The sequence below is a fragment of the Ascaphus truei genome, chromosome 1 (assembly GCF_040206685.1).
Source record: "Ascaphus truei isolate aAscTru1 chromosome 1, aAscTru1.hap1, whole genome shotgun sequence".
NCBI classification, from domain to species: Eukaryota; Metazoa; Chordata; class Amphibia; order Anura; family Ascaphidae; genus Ascaphus; species Ascaphus truei.
The window spans coordinates 494,918,287-494,935,865 of record NC_134483.1 but is presented as its reverse complement, the minus strand read 5'-3'; the positions used below and the strand labels follow the sequence as shown (position 1 = coordinate 494,935,865).

Genomic DNA, 17,579 nt, shown 5'->3' with positions numbered 1-17,579 from the left:
GTGGCCCTAGCGACGGCCCGATCGCGTCCCTGGCAACCACAAGCGCGATCTGCTCCCTGCACTGGCCCCCACCCTCGCGAAGTGCCGGCGGGTCCGTCAAGGCCTCCGGCGGCACCCGCTACCGCACGGCACTCGCGGAGGGGGGCCAGAAAGAGAAAATTTACCTCGGGGCTACACATACAATATTACCGGTGCTGCTGGTTCAATGGGTACCCGTCGTGGTAATCCAGATCTGAGCTAATGAAAAGGAGATCCAACGCACTACAGATTTGCTGAATAAGAAAATGTATTAAGCCACACACAGTTTCGAGCGTGTCGGTCACTTGATAAAGACCTTCACGGTCGAAACGGTGTGTGGCTTAATACATTATCTTATTCAGCCAATCCGTAGTGCGTTGGATCTCCTTTTCATTAGCTCTGTTTCACAGCTGCTGAAACTGGCGGATGGGATATCCAGACCAGAGTTGGCTGTTGCTCTTGTTTCTCTCAGCTGTACTGCTAATTGGAACAACAGGTTTTAAGGTTGTTTTCTAGCTGTCTCTCTACCAAATAAGCTGGGGTCTGGGCTGCTGGCAGCAGACAGAAAGGGGGAAAAACTGCCACCTGAATGGCAAAACTTCAACAAATAAATACAAATAAATATTTATATCTTTGAATTTTGTCCCTTTATGTTGTTGGAAAAGCATGTTGCCCAACGTTTGAGTTTCCTTTCTGTTTAGTTAATGCTTAGTTGAGCAGGACTTTATTTTGTCTTTTCATTTAAAGTGTTCCAGGCCCCATGCCTGGGACTAATAAAGCAGGCAGAAGCCTGGAGGAACCCAACATGTGTCTATCTGGTTACCCTGAAAGACCGTACAGACGGGAGAGCCACCTGGGGGGGGGGGGGGGGAGAGCAGGGATAGTGAGTGTACCAGATGTTAATAAAATTACTTCCCCTATGCATTTGGAGGTACTTACAAATCACGATGAACACCCCCCCCCCTTCCCCCACACATAAAAAAAAAAACACTCAACTCCTGTAGAACAGAATGTTGTTGTGGAATGTTGTTTGTACAATGGCTTTATTTTTTTTGCATAGGTTTGTTGCTGCATTAAAGTTTTCCAAAAGCAATGAAGAAACCTGCACTATACAAACCTTAGGGAGGAACACAGAATGTGTGGATTCTACTACCCTCTACACCAGGGGTGCTCAACTGAGTCCTCAAGGGCCACTAGCAGGTCAGCTTTTAAGGATCCCTGGTTCAGCAAAAGCGGCTGAATTAAAATGGCAGCCAACTGTGCTGAAGCAGGAATATCCTTAAAACTTGACCTGTTGTGATCCTTGAACTGAAGTTGAGCACACCTGCTCTATACAGTTGTAGTGGTGGCGAGAACTCCAACCAAACTACTGTATATATTTAAAAAAAAAAAAAAAAAAAACCACCGCTGCAGGTTTAAGTTATGTTGCCAGTGGCTGGCTTAAAATATATTCCCTCTTTTGTTTTATAGAAATACTGCATGTTTTTTGCTTTAATAACTTTATGCAAATTGATGGAATAGATCTGTTTTGTACCTTCTGATAACAGTTCAGTTAAAAAAAAAAGTTAAGAATTATGTTCCTATGCATTTGATTACGTCATTGATGCCTTAGTTCCTGGATCCTGCAAAGCATTGCTCGAACATTATTTTCTTGTCTTATAATCTGGGATTTCGTTGCTTGGCATTCTTCAGGTACAGAATATCCAATTTCTTCTGCGTGATTTAACACTTGCAATCTTTTTGTTAACATTTTTATAAGATATACTGTCTTGTAATAGCCAGTTATTCCGTAAGGATGGAATTTCTATAATGGAAGTAAACCGTTCATCCTTCAGTGTGGGGGCTTCTTACAAACAGATTGGACCGGTAAGATGTACAAATATTTTCTTTGTAGGGAGATGTCTAAATTTAATTTTTTTTTAAATCACCAGAGTGTGTAGTGTACACATGTATGGATCAATATTCTCCTACATACAGTGGTATTTACAACTAAGATTTGTGCACTTGATAAGCATGCACATACACCTGTAGATTGATATCAAATTGCAAACATCTTTATTCATTACACAAAGGCCAACTCAAATAGATGACAGGTTTATTTAAAAAACATACACCATGCTTTCTGATCACAATCCTTCCAGGTGGAAAACAGGCAAACAAATGTAGGAATACACAAAACTAACGTGGTGTAAGCCAAGATCCTTTTGCATTGAATTACACACACATTGCATGATTTAATAAATCATTTAATTTTACAATAATTATACATGATTAAATCAAGAAATATTTAACCTTAACTGAAATAATGTAGGCTATGAAATTAATGAATAGTATGTGCCACAATGTGACTCAATTGTAAACAGATAATACAGATTTCCCACACTTATTACTGATGTATGCATATACTGTATATCTTACAGGTTAGCTGGAATTAGGTCAGTCTTTCCTTTATTAGTAATCACCTCAATAAGACTACCAGACTTTGGTCGGTCTTTCCCTGTGGTCCAGTTAAAAAATGTTCTATAGAAGAAAGGAGGAAAAAAATACAAATATTTCAGTAATGTACAGTAGGTGGTAGCAAGCCTTAAACCTACATTACAATCCATTATATAAAACAGAGAACCTGCTGATCCCGTATGACAATTAACAATGGACAGGTCAGTAACCCTTTGCGACTCTCGGGGTTGGAAGCCTGTCCACAAACAAATGGGACAAGCCCCACAAGGTCAGTATTGGCTTTGCCCAGCTAAATATTTAGTATGGACACAAGACATGTAGTCACAGATTATTGCATATACACAAACTCTGTTTTAATGAATGATGGGATATTGAATCCTAAAATCTGTTACACTGGTCTGTACTGAAGCAAAAGATTAACAAACTAAGAAGAACAAAGTCTGCTGTGTACCTTTGTCAACTAATAACCAAGTATCATGTACTCACTCAGCAATAAACTCTAATGGTGTCCAGGAACTGAAGTCTGCATCAGGCATCGATGCTCTGTTGGCAGGCGTATCCAAGGTAACCCTACGATTGGGAGAGATAAGCTTATTAAAAACACACTTTACATGTAAAATAGAGCTCCTTTGTAGCATCAACTCTTCTGCAGCTGAATATCCTACAATGTTTCTTGGCCCTGGCCAGCTACAGATACACAGTTCACAATGTATATACAGCAGATAAATACTGTTTGACAATGTTACAAGAGCATAGATTGGATTGATAGACGTTCTTTACTACAAAATATTATTTTCTTATATACTGTATTGAGTAGAATGTCTGTATGCCGCCGGGCTGTATGTACAATGAGGTCCTGCCCCAAAGAACTTCCAATCTAATACTGGTATACAACAAGCGACAGAGAAGCCCAATGCTACCTCCAATATGACAAAAATACACAGTAAAACACTTCTATATTCTCTTGAAAAAAGGGTCATTTAGTTTAACCCTTTGGCCAAAGCATTGTAAGCCTGTGAGCCACGACAAGGCAGACGCTGTCCCAAAGAGAGCTTGCTGGGGTTCTGTGTGTTTATTAATCTAATACTGGTGCCCGAGACAGAGCTGAACACTGGGATTTGTTCAACTGCAAGGCAGCTACTTTATTACAACCCCACACCATCGAACAAAAGAAGCTTCTTATTATTTAACAATGACAGAACTACGGAAATGTAAAGTAACTAATGCCTTTAAATAGAAACCTATGGTAGATAAGAACTGGTTGGCCCACCTAGTCTGCACGTTTTCTTATGTGTATTAGCCTCTAGCACCTCTTTTGGGAGACTATTCCAATAGCCAATCGCCCGCAACGCACTGACGTCGATGTCACGTCGGCGCCGACATCACGGCGCCATGACGTTGACGCTGCTTAAGGCCGATTGGATGTTTTCAGCCGACAGCGCGCTGAAAAACAGCTTGGCGCTCGGCTGAAAACTCCAAAGCCTGAGCACGCCTGCGGACGCTCGCGTGAGCCCCCTCTCAAGGCATCCTCATTGAGGATGCAGAGGCTCAGCGCGGAGCGTCCGCACGCCTCAGCGCTGATTGTCCTTCTATGGACGCAGCCTAACTCAGCAGCTACAATGTATTCTTATATTACCAAGGTAACATTATCTATTGTTACGGTTTACAACTCACACTGCTGGTAATATTGGCAACAAATTATCACAAACAGGAAAGTGTTGCAAAAGTCTTGCACTACTGGGGAATAAAGCAAAAGCCAGCTATAGAAATCAAAGGATGTACATTATATTAAAACTAAAAAATGGCAGGGTTGAAAAATGTAGTAAATATCTAATACTACAGAATCGATTATTTAAAAAAAAAGTTGGATATTGTATGGATTGCGCTGTTAATAAGGTAGAGACAATTAGTCATTGACTCAACTTTATCTGTTTATGATAATTTCACTTTATTATAGTGGTCACCTGACAGTGTATTCAGAAATATGAATATTCAACCACGTAAGTGGAGCAAACACAAACTTCCTTAAATAAAAAAAAAAACACCTTCCTTCACCGCTGTCAAAAAGCAACAACGGAGATATATTCTGTGTAGCAGGGCCACCCCTGGGTACTATTCTACCCAATGGGCTGGCAGTAAACCCTGGTACTATCAGGTTGCCAGTAGTTGGTATGGGGTTTTCCCTCCCTCACCTTTGGTACTGCACTAGTGACATCAGGGGGTGGTACATCCTGTTGTAGCTGGGACAACGGGGTGCCTGCCTTCTGGATGTACTTAATGGCAGGACCGCCCTAAAGTTAGGTTGTTCCTTCCCTCTTAGGAAGGCAGGTTACACAACTGGGAGCCTGAGATTGGGGCCTTCCCATGTGCTCTTACCTTCAGGGAGGAGTGAGTGTGGACCAATACCTCTGCCTCCGCTAGGGAGGTGGGGAAGAGCTAGGACAGCTGCGGGTGCCCTGGGCCTGTAGTGACGGTCCAGGGACCCTCTTCAGTGATTGCTGATCTGAGAGACTGTATCTGGCAGAAGACTGCAGAGTACCTGTTGTGTTACTGCAGACCGTAGTAATAAACCGTTCCTGTTTTGCAATATACCTCTGGCCTGGTGTGTGATCTAACTGGTGGGAGAGGTAATCAGTTCTACCGTGGGAGATCATCTCCATTTCCCTGCAGCCTACGGCAGATGGAGGCGCTGCACTGCTAAGTATTATGTGGGGTATGAACCCCAGAAGCCTGTTCCTGTGTCCCCAAGTCATCGCGGACGACTCGGCCCTCCTGTTGCCAGCAGGTATTAGCCCCACACACTCCATAATGGCCCCTGTGATTGGGGGAGGGGGCGGGGGGGTGGGAGGCGAAACACTGTTACACCTGTTATAAATAAGTGTCATTCTATTTGGTTCTATATATGGAACTGTGACTAATTCCGAACTCAATATATGCTGCAAAGTTCGACTGCAGAGTTTTCATGCATATCTTTATTTATATAGCGCTATTAATGTACATAGCGCTTCAAAGCAGTAATACACGTGCCAATAATATAAATAACAAATCATAAAAATAACACAATGGAAAGAAATGCTTCAGAACCAAGTGACATTTAGGAAAAGGTGCCCCTGCCCCGAGGAGCTTACAATGTATTTGTAAGCATGAATGTAAATAATTGTTCCGTTATTTGTTTATGATGTTGCGGGTATACGCTATACTCTATATACACCACATTGGTGACTGCTGATACCTGATATAGTGTATGAAAACAAGAAAACGAGCGCAAAAAATACTGTGAATATAAATAGGATACTTATAGTCCCAATTTAAAGCTGTAGGCAGAAACTGGTGGGTGCAGCAGAGGGTGGTAAGTGGGTTCTTCAACCACTAGGGATGGTGTAGAGTAGGAGGATCCAATGCGCACTCACATCCAGATGATATAAAAATAAAATGTGATACACTATATGGTTATAGAATTTATATCTATATATACAGTATTACACTGTGTGTGTTTATTTCTCTATATCCGCATAATATCCTGCTGCCTGTGAGCCTGGGAGAAATTGGGAATATCCTGCCGTCAGATATATATATACATATAAGAAGTACCCTGACTCCTGACGTTTCCCTACTACAGTTTGGTTAAACTGATTAACCGAGATGCCTGCTTTATCTTACTAAATGTGAGTGCATTACCAGTGTAGCCAGGTAACCCTTTGCCCCCTGCGACCCCCTCGGGAGCCTCCGTGGGCACAAGCGATGCCGGGTACTGCCGGAGGACAGCGGCAGACCCGACGGCCATCACAAGGGTGGGGGCCGTTGCAGGGAGCGGTGCGCTGTCTCCGCGAGCAGGCCGGTTGCCGGGGACGCGATCGGGCCGTTGCTAAGGCCGCGGTCGCGTCTCTAAGGTCCCGGCGGCCGGCGAGGAGAGCGCCGCCATTAATTAGCCATTCGCACATGCGCAGTGATCGCGCATGCGCAGTTAGAGCCCCAGAGGCAGGGAAAGTCGCGCGAGGGCCAGAACAGAGTAGGGAAAGGTTGAGGAAGCTCCCTATAGCTCGCGCATGCGCAGGAAAGGCGCGCACGCGGTCCCAATGCCAGGATAGGCTCTATGGGACTACAACTCCCATGGAGCATAGCGAGGGAGGCACCAGGTGCCTCATAGGAGCCAATAGGGCTGCAGGACTGCCCTGGAGGAAAGGATACATTTCGCGGGCTTGCACCACGCTAGTCAGTCAGCGGAGGGACCCTGTGAGGGAAGGAGGTAGGGTACAGGAGAGAGGGACTCCCCTGTATTAGGCCAGCACCCCTTTGGTCCAGGATAGCTCAGCTCCCCAGTAAGGTGAGTGTTGCCAGGGGCAGCCCTCAGGTTAGGGACCCTGCCACTTACATTAGTGGGAGCTGGAAGAAGGCAGTGTTGCAGTTAGAGAGTTGGAGTCGGGGAGCTGTTAGGGAAGTAGGGTGTAGGGAGCGAGTGCAGCTTCTGCCCCATATAGGTACCTACACTCCAGGTAGACCCCAACTCCCCACTAGTTGGGTGGGTAACTGTTGAGGAAGGTGATAGAGAGTTGGAGCCAGGGAGCTGTGAGGGAAGAAGGGTGCGGGGAGTGAGAGCAGCTCCTGCACCCCATAGGTACCCACACCCCAGGTAGGCCCCAACTCCCCCCCCCGCTAGCGTAGTGGGTTAAGACCTGAGGGAGGCCCAAGATAGGGACGCTGCCCTTAGTGTTGTTAGAGTGCTGCATTGTCAGGGTCACAGCGAGCAGTGCTGTGAGGTCTGATAGGCAGGCACCTTGTTGCGCAGCACGTTGGCTGCAGCCTCCAGTGAGTTACAGCTTGCTGCGGTAGGCGCTGGGACTAGTCAGAGAGTAGTGGGTCTGGAGAAGGGCTATAGCTGTTCTAGTCACCTTGAGGTAGCGCTAGGGGTAGGATGCCTGAAGGGATAGCCTGTTAACGAGGTCAGGAATTCTGGAGAGGATCTGCACTAGGCTAGCCAACAGTAGGTAGACGCCCAAGTACTGCATGGAAGAGTACTCTAGTCCATTCCAGATCACTTACCGAAGGGACTTGGGTAGTTGGGGGAGTGGGACAGGTCATTACCCCTGCAGGCCCTAGGAGTTCCCCAAGCCACTACAGGTTGCTGTACTACAGGGACAGGCCCTAGGTTAGGGTTCCTGTCACGTTAGTACCACTTATATAGATAGGGACACAGCGGCTGCTGCTGTTCCTGTGGAAGCGGTTGGACCCACGTTGGGGTCCTCAGAGACGATTCCAGAGTGGGACCGCCCTAGCGGTCCGCACGTGCAAGGAGTTCGGTTGGAGGATCAGACGGACTCATCACACGTCTGACCCTTTGAGAAGATTGTTGCTGACCCGAGCACCGGAGTGCTCGGCAGGTATTATACCATCACATGTGCACCAACAGGCCTAGAGGTTCCTAGTGACTGCGCAGTCACCCATTGACTAACTCTGTAGGAGTACGGGACATTGGGTGGGGTTCTTGGGACACTGGGTGGAATCACCTAGTGTTTGGGAATCGTCCTGCGAGACGTCACGGGTAGTGTCTCCTCGTGAGAGGGACACAGGTTATGAGGATATGTAAAGGCGATGATATGTTCTATGTTCGAAGTAAATTCCTTAGTTATTATATAATCACTGACTGTGTGTGTGGTTTCTAATTGGGTTCCTATGTAGGGTCATTCTACACGTCCATAGAATCCTACATAGGTGGAGGCGCTGTAAAAGAAGATTCGTTCCAGAGGATTCACCCCAGGCTCTCATTAGCGGAGGCTCAGACCTCCTGTGAGCCTGCAGGTATACGCACCACACCGGTAACACTACATGTTCTACTCACCCACACTATATATGAGATTGGGTGGGGTGGAATACCCGTTACACCATCTTTATCTATACCGAATATATACAGAATGACACCATTGTGTTTTCTCTTTTATTTCTATATCATCTGGATGTGAGTGCGCATTGGATCCTCCTACTCTACCTGATATAGTGTGCAGTGTTTATTTTTTATTGTAGGTTTACTTGTTCTATCACGTAATAACATTCTGTATAATGGGCAGCTGCACTCGCTGCCAGTTTGAAAGCAACGGTCAGTGCCATACATTTGTTGCCAGGAAGACATTGCCTTTCCCAGCAGACTCGCAAGAGATTTTAATCAAGATTCAATTCATTATGAAGATTTGCGACAAAAAAAATCCATGATGTGTTTTCCTGTTATTGGATTGTATTCAGACGGATTGGCAAATGTGTTGACTTAATGCTTTATTTAAAGGGGAGGTCGTGTTTCTCATAGTCATAAAGATGGATTATTTGCAGGTTGACTGGACAAACATAATTGCACTGAGCGGATTCATGGTTTATATGAAGGCCCTTTCCTTACAGCATGCAACATACCAATCCTAGTAGTACAGCTCCTAGGTATCAATGTTCCAAGAAATACATGCAAACGTTATAAAGTACTTACGGTAGAATAGCAACAGCAGCAGAATTAGTTGGCAGTCCACTCTTCTCTCCGCCAAGACTTTGACACAGCTGATGAACAGTTGCTTTTGCCATGCCATAAGCCATCATTCCTAAATAAGGTATGTAATACAATTATTCAGGTAACTATGATACATACAGTAGTCGTACTGTGGATTAAAAAAAATTAAAATAAATAAAATACTAGAGCAAGGATTCACAAAGTTGTCCACATCCCAGACCACCTCAGAGTTAATTGTTTGAAAGACCAAAGTTACTTTTGTGTTCCAATACACACACACACACACACACACACACAAGTCTGTGTGTGCAGCTGATGGCCATGGCACTAGTTTGAGAACCACTGCACTAATGCATTAACCCAATTCCTTGGATGGTAATGTCACTGTTTTTCGGGCATCTTGTATTCTGTATGGATTGCAGATGGAACAAAAAAAGTACTCAGGAGGTACTGAGGAAAGAAATCCCTTTGGTAGGTGCATCACAGTTGTGAAGTATAAGTGGTTTAGAAACGAATTTATTGAGCAGCAGAAGTGAACAGGGGCACGTGTGAGATGGAAACCCTATTCAATGTCCTAACAGGCTAGTATGATGAATCAATCTTTAAATATATCCAAAATTACATAAAATGCCTGGGCCATCTACACCCAACGTCTTCTCGTCTCTGGCCCCTTTAGATAATTTGTTGCAGAGCTTTACGACATGATTTTCTTGCAAAATTGTGAGAACTGAAAAACTCTGCTCGCTGATAACCGAATGCATCTCTCAGCTGGCACTATATCTTCATATGTTTCATTTAGGGAATAGGCCAACATAACTGGAAATACTGCAACAGAGCAAATTAAAACTGGATTCAGTTTCATTTAATGAACGAGGTAGTTTGTGGACCAAATCATCCGGCCATCAATTCACCTGCCCATTTCTATTTTTCAATGATTTCCAGACTAAAATGTATTTGTATTACCCATCCTTTCATGTGACTCTTCCAATGTAATTTTCTGCCTTAATTAACCAAACTAACTCGGGAAAAAGATGTTGCACAACAAAGTTCTTTTGCAATTTTTGCTTCCTGCAGGAATAACGCAATGCATATGTTCACAAACACACATCATAGGATTGTGTCAAATTCCTCCAAAACCAACCAATCTGCGGTTAACAAAAGCAAACGCAAATTTAATCATCAGTATATAACATATGGCAGATCACTCTAGTCAACAGTAAACCACAATAACTATTTTGTTTCTTAGTTATTGTAATATGCATTACAGATTGAATTCGTTTTTAGTTCTAGTCTCAAAGCTTCCCCAGTACTTCAGATGTGTCTGATTTTCAAAACACTCCCAGATCTCCCCCGCTGTGGCTGGGATCAAAGGGCACAGAGTACATTAAACATGATTAAAGGGACAGAAAGTAGGAGGATACATGTCTCCCTACTTCTCTGTGCTTTATGCCAGAATGTGCTCAACTCCAGTGTTGGGTGGGGGGGGGGGGGGGGGCTTGATTGGAGTGGAGAACCCCTGCCTTATGCAATGACTCAGATTCAAAGCAAAACAAGGTTGTATGTCGAATAAAATATGCCAAGTCAATTACCTGTTACACGGAATAACCCCTTTTGCATCAAAAAAGGAGATAAGGGGAAGGTTTGTTAAAAGTAGGTGTTGCTTGGCCTTCTGGAAACACAGCAGTTACTTAAGGATATTAAAAAAAACAAAAAAAAAAACCACACGTTTCCAAATATTGACTTAACACATCACTAGATGCACTATAGCCAACGTCTGCAAAAAGGAAGCATCTCCACCAATGACTAGGATTTTATAAAAAGTTAATCTTATGAAACATCTCATGTCTGCCAAATAGATATTTTGATACATTCTGTAAGATTTGGCTCCCCTGGGAATCTTCACAATATGTCAGAATGTGATCACGTAAATATTTACATTTTATCAGAATTGTAAATTTATGAGCAAATAGAAATGTATATGAATTGTACCATTACCCCCCCCCCCCTTCATCCTCCCTTTCCCTCTCCCCTGTTATTTTTTGCATCAATCCCCATTCACCTTTATAATTGATTAACATTTTCAAAACAAACAGTTAAAAAAATATATATATTAAACAGTAAATCTATATTAACACTTTTGCGGCCAATAAATCAGCTTTTTGTAGGTGTTCAACATGCTCACAGTTAGGGTACAGTAACTGTTCGTATTCGGGGGACATCACATATTCGTGAACATACTACAATAAAAAGCAACACCTTCCTGCCAGAATTGCTCTTCTTGCCAGGCTAGATATTCTAGATTTGTTTGATTTATACAGGGCAGCAGAAAGTCTGAACAGATGGCGGAAACCGACATTAATAAAAATTATATAAATATACCCCCATTAAATAGTACATTACTCCACAATAAAGAGTTTTATTTTATGGGGCGGGGGAGCATGAGGAAGTTATTAATGTATAGTAATAATACGTTGCTTCTTTGTCGACTCATACCTCATCTGAATTTAAATATTGGTGCCTCCCTACCAGCCAAACTGTCTCACCGCCCCCACACGACCCCTAGCCGATTTCCCCATTCCCATCTATCCTGGCTAATCATTACCCCTTCCTTGTCCCTCTCCCCTCCTTCCCAATTTAAAATCTCTGCCAACCTTTGTAACATCCCCCTCCCTAAATGTCATTACTGAACTTTAACTTCAAAGCCAGATTACATATTAATGAAGAGCTCTGACTTTAGACATGCTTACACTGTACTTGCTTCTGGCACTTCAATTTATTTATTTTATTAACCTACAGATTAAAATGATTTGTTAGCCCATTATTGAGTCGATGGTTTGGAGATTTAAGGACATTGCCACTTCTATTCCTAAAGCTTTTGATTATTGGGTGTACAGACTTGTGCTCCCCAAGTTAATCAGTATTGAACAAATCACTTCTGTTCAATACATTTGGACTAGTGTTTCACTGTATTTTAAAAACAACCCTGGCCAATGGTAGCTCTGCTATGTCACAAATTAGATTAAAACTGTACAGATAGACCTCAGAACCTGTACATTATCATTCAGTTTAGGTTATGTACTGTTCTACTACATGCTTTGTTAAAAAGTTGTACAGCACATGTATATTAGCTGCCTTATATTAAGAGATAATTGTAAAATTCTATAAACATAACAATGGTTGCCAGAAAGATTTAAATTTAAAAAAACTGCTTTGTGCAAAAGATATATATAAAAAATAAATTAAAAAAAAGTTTTACATTTCAACATTTTCTGCACAGCAAATACAGAAACCAGATTTAAAAGCGTCCTCCTATGTACCTGGGGTTGCAGATAATGCAGCCTTTGCACCAGATAATGTAAGCAAGCCACCTTCCTTCAGATGCTTTGTAGCGAGGTGACTGGAAATAGCTGAAGTCCAGACGCTCTGTTTCCACATCTGATCACAGCTCTTATAGAACGCTGATGGCAAAAAAGGCAGATGTGTTACATTTGGGAAAATATGTTACAAATTCGCAAGCATGAATTAAACATTGAGGGATTGTTCTACTGTATGTCCATTGGCATACACCAAGAATCAGTGTAAAATGAAACAAATACAGTTATCAGAGCAAGGAATGCATAAGCAAAGTGCATATACATATACACATACACACATACACACATACACACGTTTGTATTGATACAGTGCTTTATTTTCTGCTAGCGTTTGCGTAGTGTTAGAATGTATTTCCTACATTTTAGGCAAATTGTTAGCCAGAAAAGTTTGCGTCACTTCACACCTGGCAGGTTATTTTGAAGTAAATACAATACACAGAATTTGAAACATCTCATTAGAATTTGCGCATTGTGTATCTCCTACTACTGATACTCCCCAAATCGCAAGGCGATTCCAGACTTGGAGCCCAGATCTTGATAAATTGATGCAAAATTGACACCATGCATAATTTTTATAATCTGCATCAATTTTGCGCCAAGTACTAAATTGTTGCTATTTCAGTATTGCGAAGAAAAAAGTTCAACCAATTAATATGGGATCTTTGAGAAGTTTTGCTGCAGTGAACATTGTGGATAAGCTCCAGCAGTGCTCATCAACATGTAAGGAATAGACAAAGTAAAAGCATGTGTAAAAATGTTGAAATGTTTCAACGGTTCAAATAATTAAAGCCTACGCAGGACTTTTCAAATGTATGACCAAAAGCCTCAAGATATGGGAGTAATTCAGTAGACACGATCTGCTCTCTATTTAGAATGAACCAGAATCATCAATACTAGCTGTACCCAGTGTAACATACGTCGATCTAGCAGATCTTAAAAATGTTATTAAACATTACTCCTATGTTTTTACCCCTCCCTGTAATGCCTTGCTGTCTCTTGACCCCTCTTCCCCACCTTACTCTCTCCAACATCATGCCCTGTTCCTCTGCCCTCACCCCTCGTTGCACCCCCTTCTGCCCCATGTGCACAGTGCTCTTCATTCCATCCTCGTCCTCCATCCATCTCCTCCTCTTGCGGTTAGCAACCCTGTAACAGCCAAACTTTTGTATGGAAATAGTGGCGAGAGTTTGTGAGCCCCAGTGATAATTACAGAAATGGCAGTTTTTCCATAACATTCTTGAATAATAATTTTAAAAAAATAAAAAGGTTTTTTCTTAAATATCCAATAGGGTTTATATTAACCAAATTCCATGTCTTTTGAAACAAAATGGTGTATGAATTAGACAAAAGAGTAATTAAGAGTCAGGGTATGTGAGAAGTGAAAACCTGGTTTTATCAGCTAAATTAAATAGGATAGTTAGAATCCGGTGTTTAAATAATTAGGCAGATTTTCAGGTGCGAGTTTGAGAGACTTCACCCTACCCTACATAAAGATCAGAAACTTTGTGAGTTTGGTCTTCACCATACAGGTGTGTGGAAACGTGTCAAGCCACGATCTGAGGACCTCAGAAAAGTAGTTATTGAGTCTCAGTCTAGAAAAGGGGTACAAAACTATTTATAAGGATTTGGTGCTCCACCAATCCACTGTCAGACAGAAAATCTACAAATTAAGAAAGTTCAAAACCACAGTCACTCTACCCAGGAGCGGTGGCCCTACCAAAATCTCTCCAAAAACAAAACAAAAAATCGGCAAGTCATCCAGGAGTCACACAAAAACCCAGAGTAACATCCAAGGATCTGAAGGCTACTCTCTTGGCTAATGTGAGGATTCATGACGCAACTATCAGAAAAAGACTGAGCAAGTATGGTGTTCATGGAAGGAAAGCCAGGAGGAAACCACTGCTCTCTAAATTGAACATGGCTGACAATCTGAAGTTTGCCATAGAGTACATGAATGATCCACAAGACTTCTGGAACAATGTTCTTTGGACAGATGAGTCAAGGTAGAACCTTTTGGCCTCAATGAGAAACGTTATGTTTGGTGAAAACCAAACACTGTGTTCGAACAGAAGAACCTCATCCCAACCGTCAAGCATGGTGGTTTGGGGCTGCTTTGCTGCCTCAGGATCTGGACGGCTTGCCATCATTGACACAACCGTGAATTCTGCATTCTATCAGAAGATTCTAGAGGAGAATGTCAGGCCATCCATCCGTGAGCTGAAGCAAAAAGCGAGTCATGCAGAAAGAAATGATCCTAAACATAATTTATTTATTTATAAAAATGTTTTACCAGAAATACATTGCGTTACCTCTCGTTTTCAAATATGTCCTGGGCATAGAGTTAAGATGATAAATAATACATGGTTACAATACATAGTTACACAAGTTAACAGGGTATACATTATATGCAATACATTGCATGCACAGTTAAGAGACAATATATATTATAGGCGTATGTAACAGTTACAGACCAGATCAAAATGTGAGACGGCTTTAGTTTTGAAAGAACTTAAGACTGATGGTGGCTGTGAGTCTCTCCGGTAGATTGTTCCAGTTTTAGCGTACACAGTAAGAGGAGCGGTCGGATACTTTGCTGAACCTTGGGACCATGAACAGTCTTTTGGAGTCGGTACCCAGATAACTGCTGCATGTGGTAGGGGTGAGGAGCTTGTTCAGATAGATGGGTAGCTTGCCTAGAAAGTATTTGAAGGCAAGACAGGAAAGGTGAACTTTGCGCCTAGACTCAAGTGATGACCAATCTATTTCTTTGAGCATTTCGCAGTGATGCGTGTTGTAGTTGCAATGGAGAACAAAAACGGCAAATTGAATTGTAGAGGGTATCAAGTTTGCTAAGGCGGGTTTGGGGTGCCGAGCCGTATACTATGTCCCCATAGTCTATAATTGGCATTAGCATCTGCTGTGCGATACGCTTTCTGACCAGCAGACTTAGGGAGGATTTGTTCCTGTAAAGTACACCTAGTTTGGCATAGGTTTTGGATGCCAGGGTATCAATGTGTATCTCGAATGTTAAATGGGAGTCAAACCATATGCCCAAGTATTTAAAACTAGTAACAAGAGTTAGGGTGGAAGATTTAAAAAATAAATAAATTTAAAAAAAAAAAAAACAAAAAAAAAAAAGGTTTAGCCTTGGTCCCAAATACCATTGTTACAGTCTTGTCAGTGTTTAAAAACAGTTTTTTTGGGGAAATCCAAGTTTCAAGTCTCAAAGTCAGTTTGAAGTATGTGTTCAAGGTCGGAGAGGCTATGGCTGTGTGCATACAAGATTGTGTCATCTGCAAAAATGTGTATTGAAGCTCCCTGACGAGCTGTAAGAAGATCATTATTGAACACTAAGAAGTGAAGGGGCCCCAGAACAGAGCATTGCGGGACACCACAGGTGATATCCAAGGGGTTGGAGTTAGAGCCCGAGATGGACACATGTTGGGATCTACCTGATGGGAATGAATGAAACCAGTTTAAAAGCATGCTTCCCTATACCAGAGCACTGGAGTTTGTTAAGCAAGATAACATGATCAACAGTATCAAAAGCCTTTGCAAAATCTAGGAAGTGTTCACCAGTGAGTTGTCCCCGTTCCATTCCACACTGGATTTTATTGCAAACATTTAGCAGGGTAGTTATGGTGGAGTGCTTGGGCGAAAGCCAGATAAGAATTGGCTAGGGAAATTTGTCTTGGTATAGTAGCCTCTTAATTGGAGTGAACACATTTTTCTATGACTTTGGATAGTATTGGGAGAAGAGAGATTGGCCTGTAGTTTGAGACAGTGTTTTTGTCCCCACTTTTGAATATTGGGACAACTCTAGCAGTTTTCCAGGTCTTAGGGATATGGCCTTCAGACAGAATAGAGTTGACTATGGAAGCAATTGGTTTGGCAATGGCGGGGCACCAAGTCTTAGGAACTTAGATTGCAGTATGTCAGGTCCACATTGGCTGCTTAGTTTTAATTTGAGGAGCCCTTGTGTAATCTCCTCTTCGGATACTGGGACAAATTGAAAATTGTGAGCAGTGTTGGGAGTGAGGCTATAGGGGAATAAGATTCATGTTTGTGGTCTGGGATGCGTTTCGCTAATAAGTTAGTAACCCACCCCACAAAGTAATCATTGAATGCATTTGCAATGTCCTTAGGGTTTATCAGAGTAATATCCTTCTTAGGGATATTACATGGTTGTTGATGGTTAGAAGACTGGAATATATTGTTGATAACCTTACAGAAGTTAGCTGGGTTTGATGTATTTTGGAGAAGATTGTCAGGGTAATATTGTGCTTTTTCATGTCTTGTTTGCCTTGTGCACATGTTCTGCAGGCATCTGTAGTGATTAAGATCCTTGGTAGTGCCAGTTACTTTGTAGCTTTCCCACAAGGCATCAATGAAATTCCAGTAACCAAGATAGGCTTAGAAAACGGGAGGCAGATTTTGCCAACTAGGATTTCAAAAGATGGTGGGCAATGGGATAGTGTAAATTGTAAGGTGTCTGCTATCTAAAATAACACCACTCCTCCCTTTGACCCATCTCTCCTAGAAATGGAGTATCCCTGAAGGGCGATATTTGCATCAGGGGTTTTGGTGGTTAGCTATGTTTCTGTGAGAATGATGGCGTTGGCTTTATGCATAGGGCACCATGCCCTTAGTTCAGGCCTGCACAACTCCAGGCCTCGAGGGCTGCAAACAGGCCAGGTTTTAAGGATATCCCTACTTCAGCACAGCTGGCTCAATTAGTGGCTCAGTCATATTGAGCCAGCTGTGCTGAAGTAGGGATATCATGAAAACCTGGCCTGTTTGCGGCCCTCAAGGACTGGAGTTGTGCAGGCCTGCCTTAGTTCATGCAGTTTGGGCAGCAGGCTCCGGGTATTTATATGGGTGACAGATGGACCTTTTTGTAATTTGAAGGGGGTATTCTCAGGGGTATGGGACAGAGTTGAAAAGGGAGGGCCTGGGCTAGGTTCAATAATCACCTGTTAAGAGAGAGTAACAGTACCAGTAGAAATGTGAGTAGTTCTTTGCAAGTTGTATATTTGTGATGTTTGCCATTAGAGTGAGCGGAGGTTGGTGTGCTGGTTTTCAGAGTTCTCCACCAACATTCAGTAGATAGTGCAAGGCTTTTGAGTAGTCCAGGGTGTATGGTGATATTGGGTGTGGGCCTGGAGGGAGGCGCTTGTGGTGGATTGAGAGAGTAACATTTCCATGAGGCCACGAGAATGAACAAAGTTGAGGTACATACCAGGTTC

At 42.6% G+C, this 17,579-nt stretch overlaps 1 protein-coding gene across 2 annotated transcripts in view; it reads right to left on the bottom strand.

The window, feature by feature from the left end:
- Nucleotides 1–2,050: 2,050 nt before the first annotated feature.
- The window catches only part of QDPR (quinoid dihydropteridine reductase), a 42,047-nt gene continuing 26,518 nt past the window's right edge, over nt 2,051–17,579 (bottom strand). For both annotated transcript variants that reach the window (XM_075568948.1, XM_075568940.1), the window contains 4 exons: nt 12,277–12,417; nt 8,942–9,050; nt 2,962–3,045; nt 2,051–2,538 (listed from right to left, as the gene is read on the bottom strand). In XM_075568948.1, the coding sequence (XP_075425063.1) occupies nt 2,433–2,538; nt 2,962–3,045; nt 8,942–9,050; nt 12,277–12,417 (440 nt within the window). In that variant the 3' untranslated portion in view covers nt 2,051–2,432. The remainder of the gene's footprint in view (nt 2,539–2,961; nt 3,046–8,941; nt 9,051–12,276; nt 12,418–17,579) is intronic.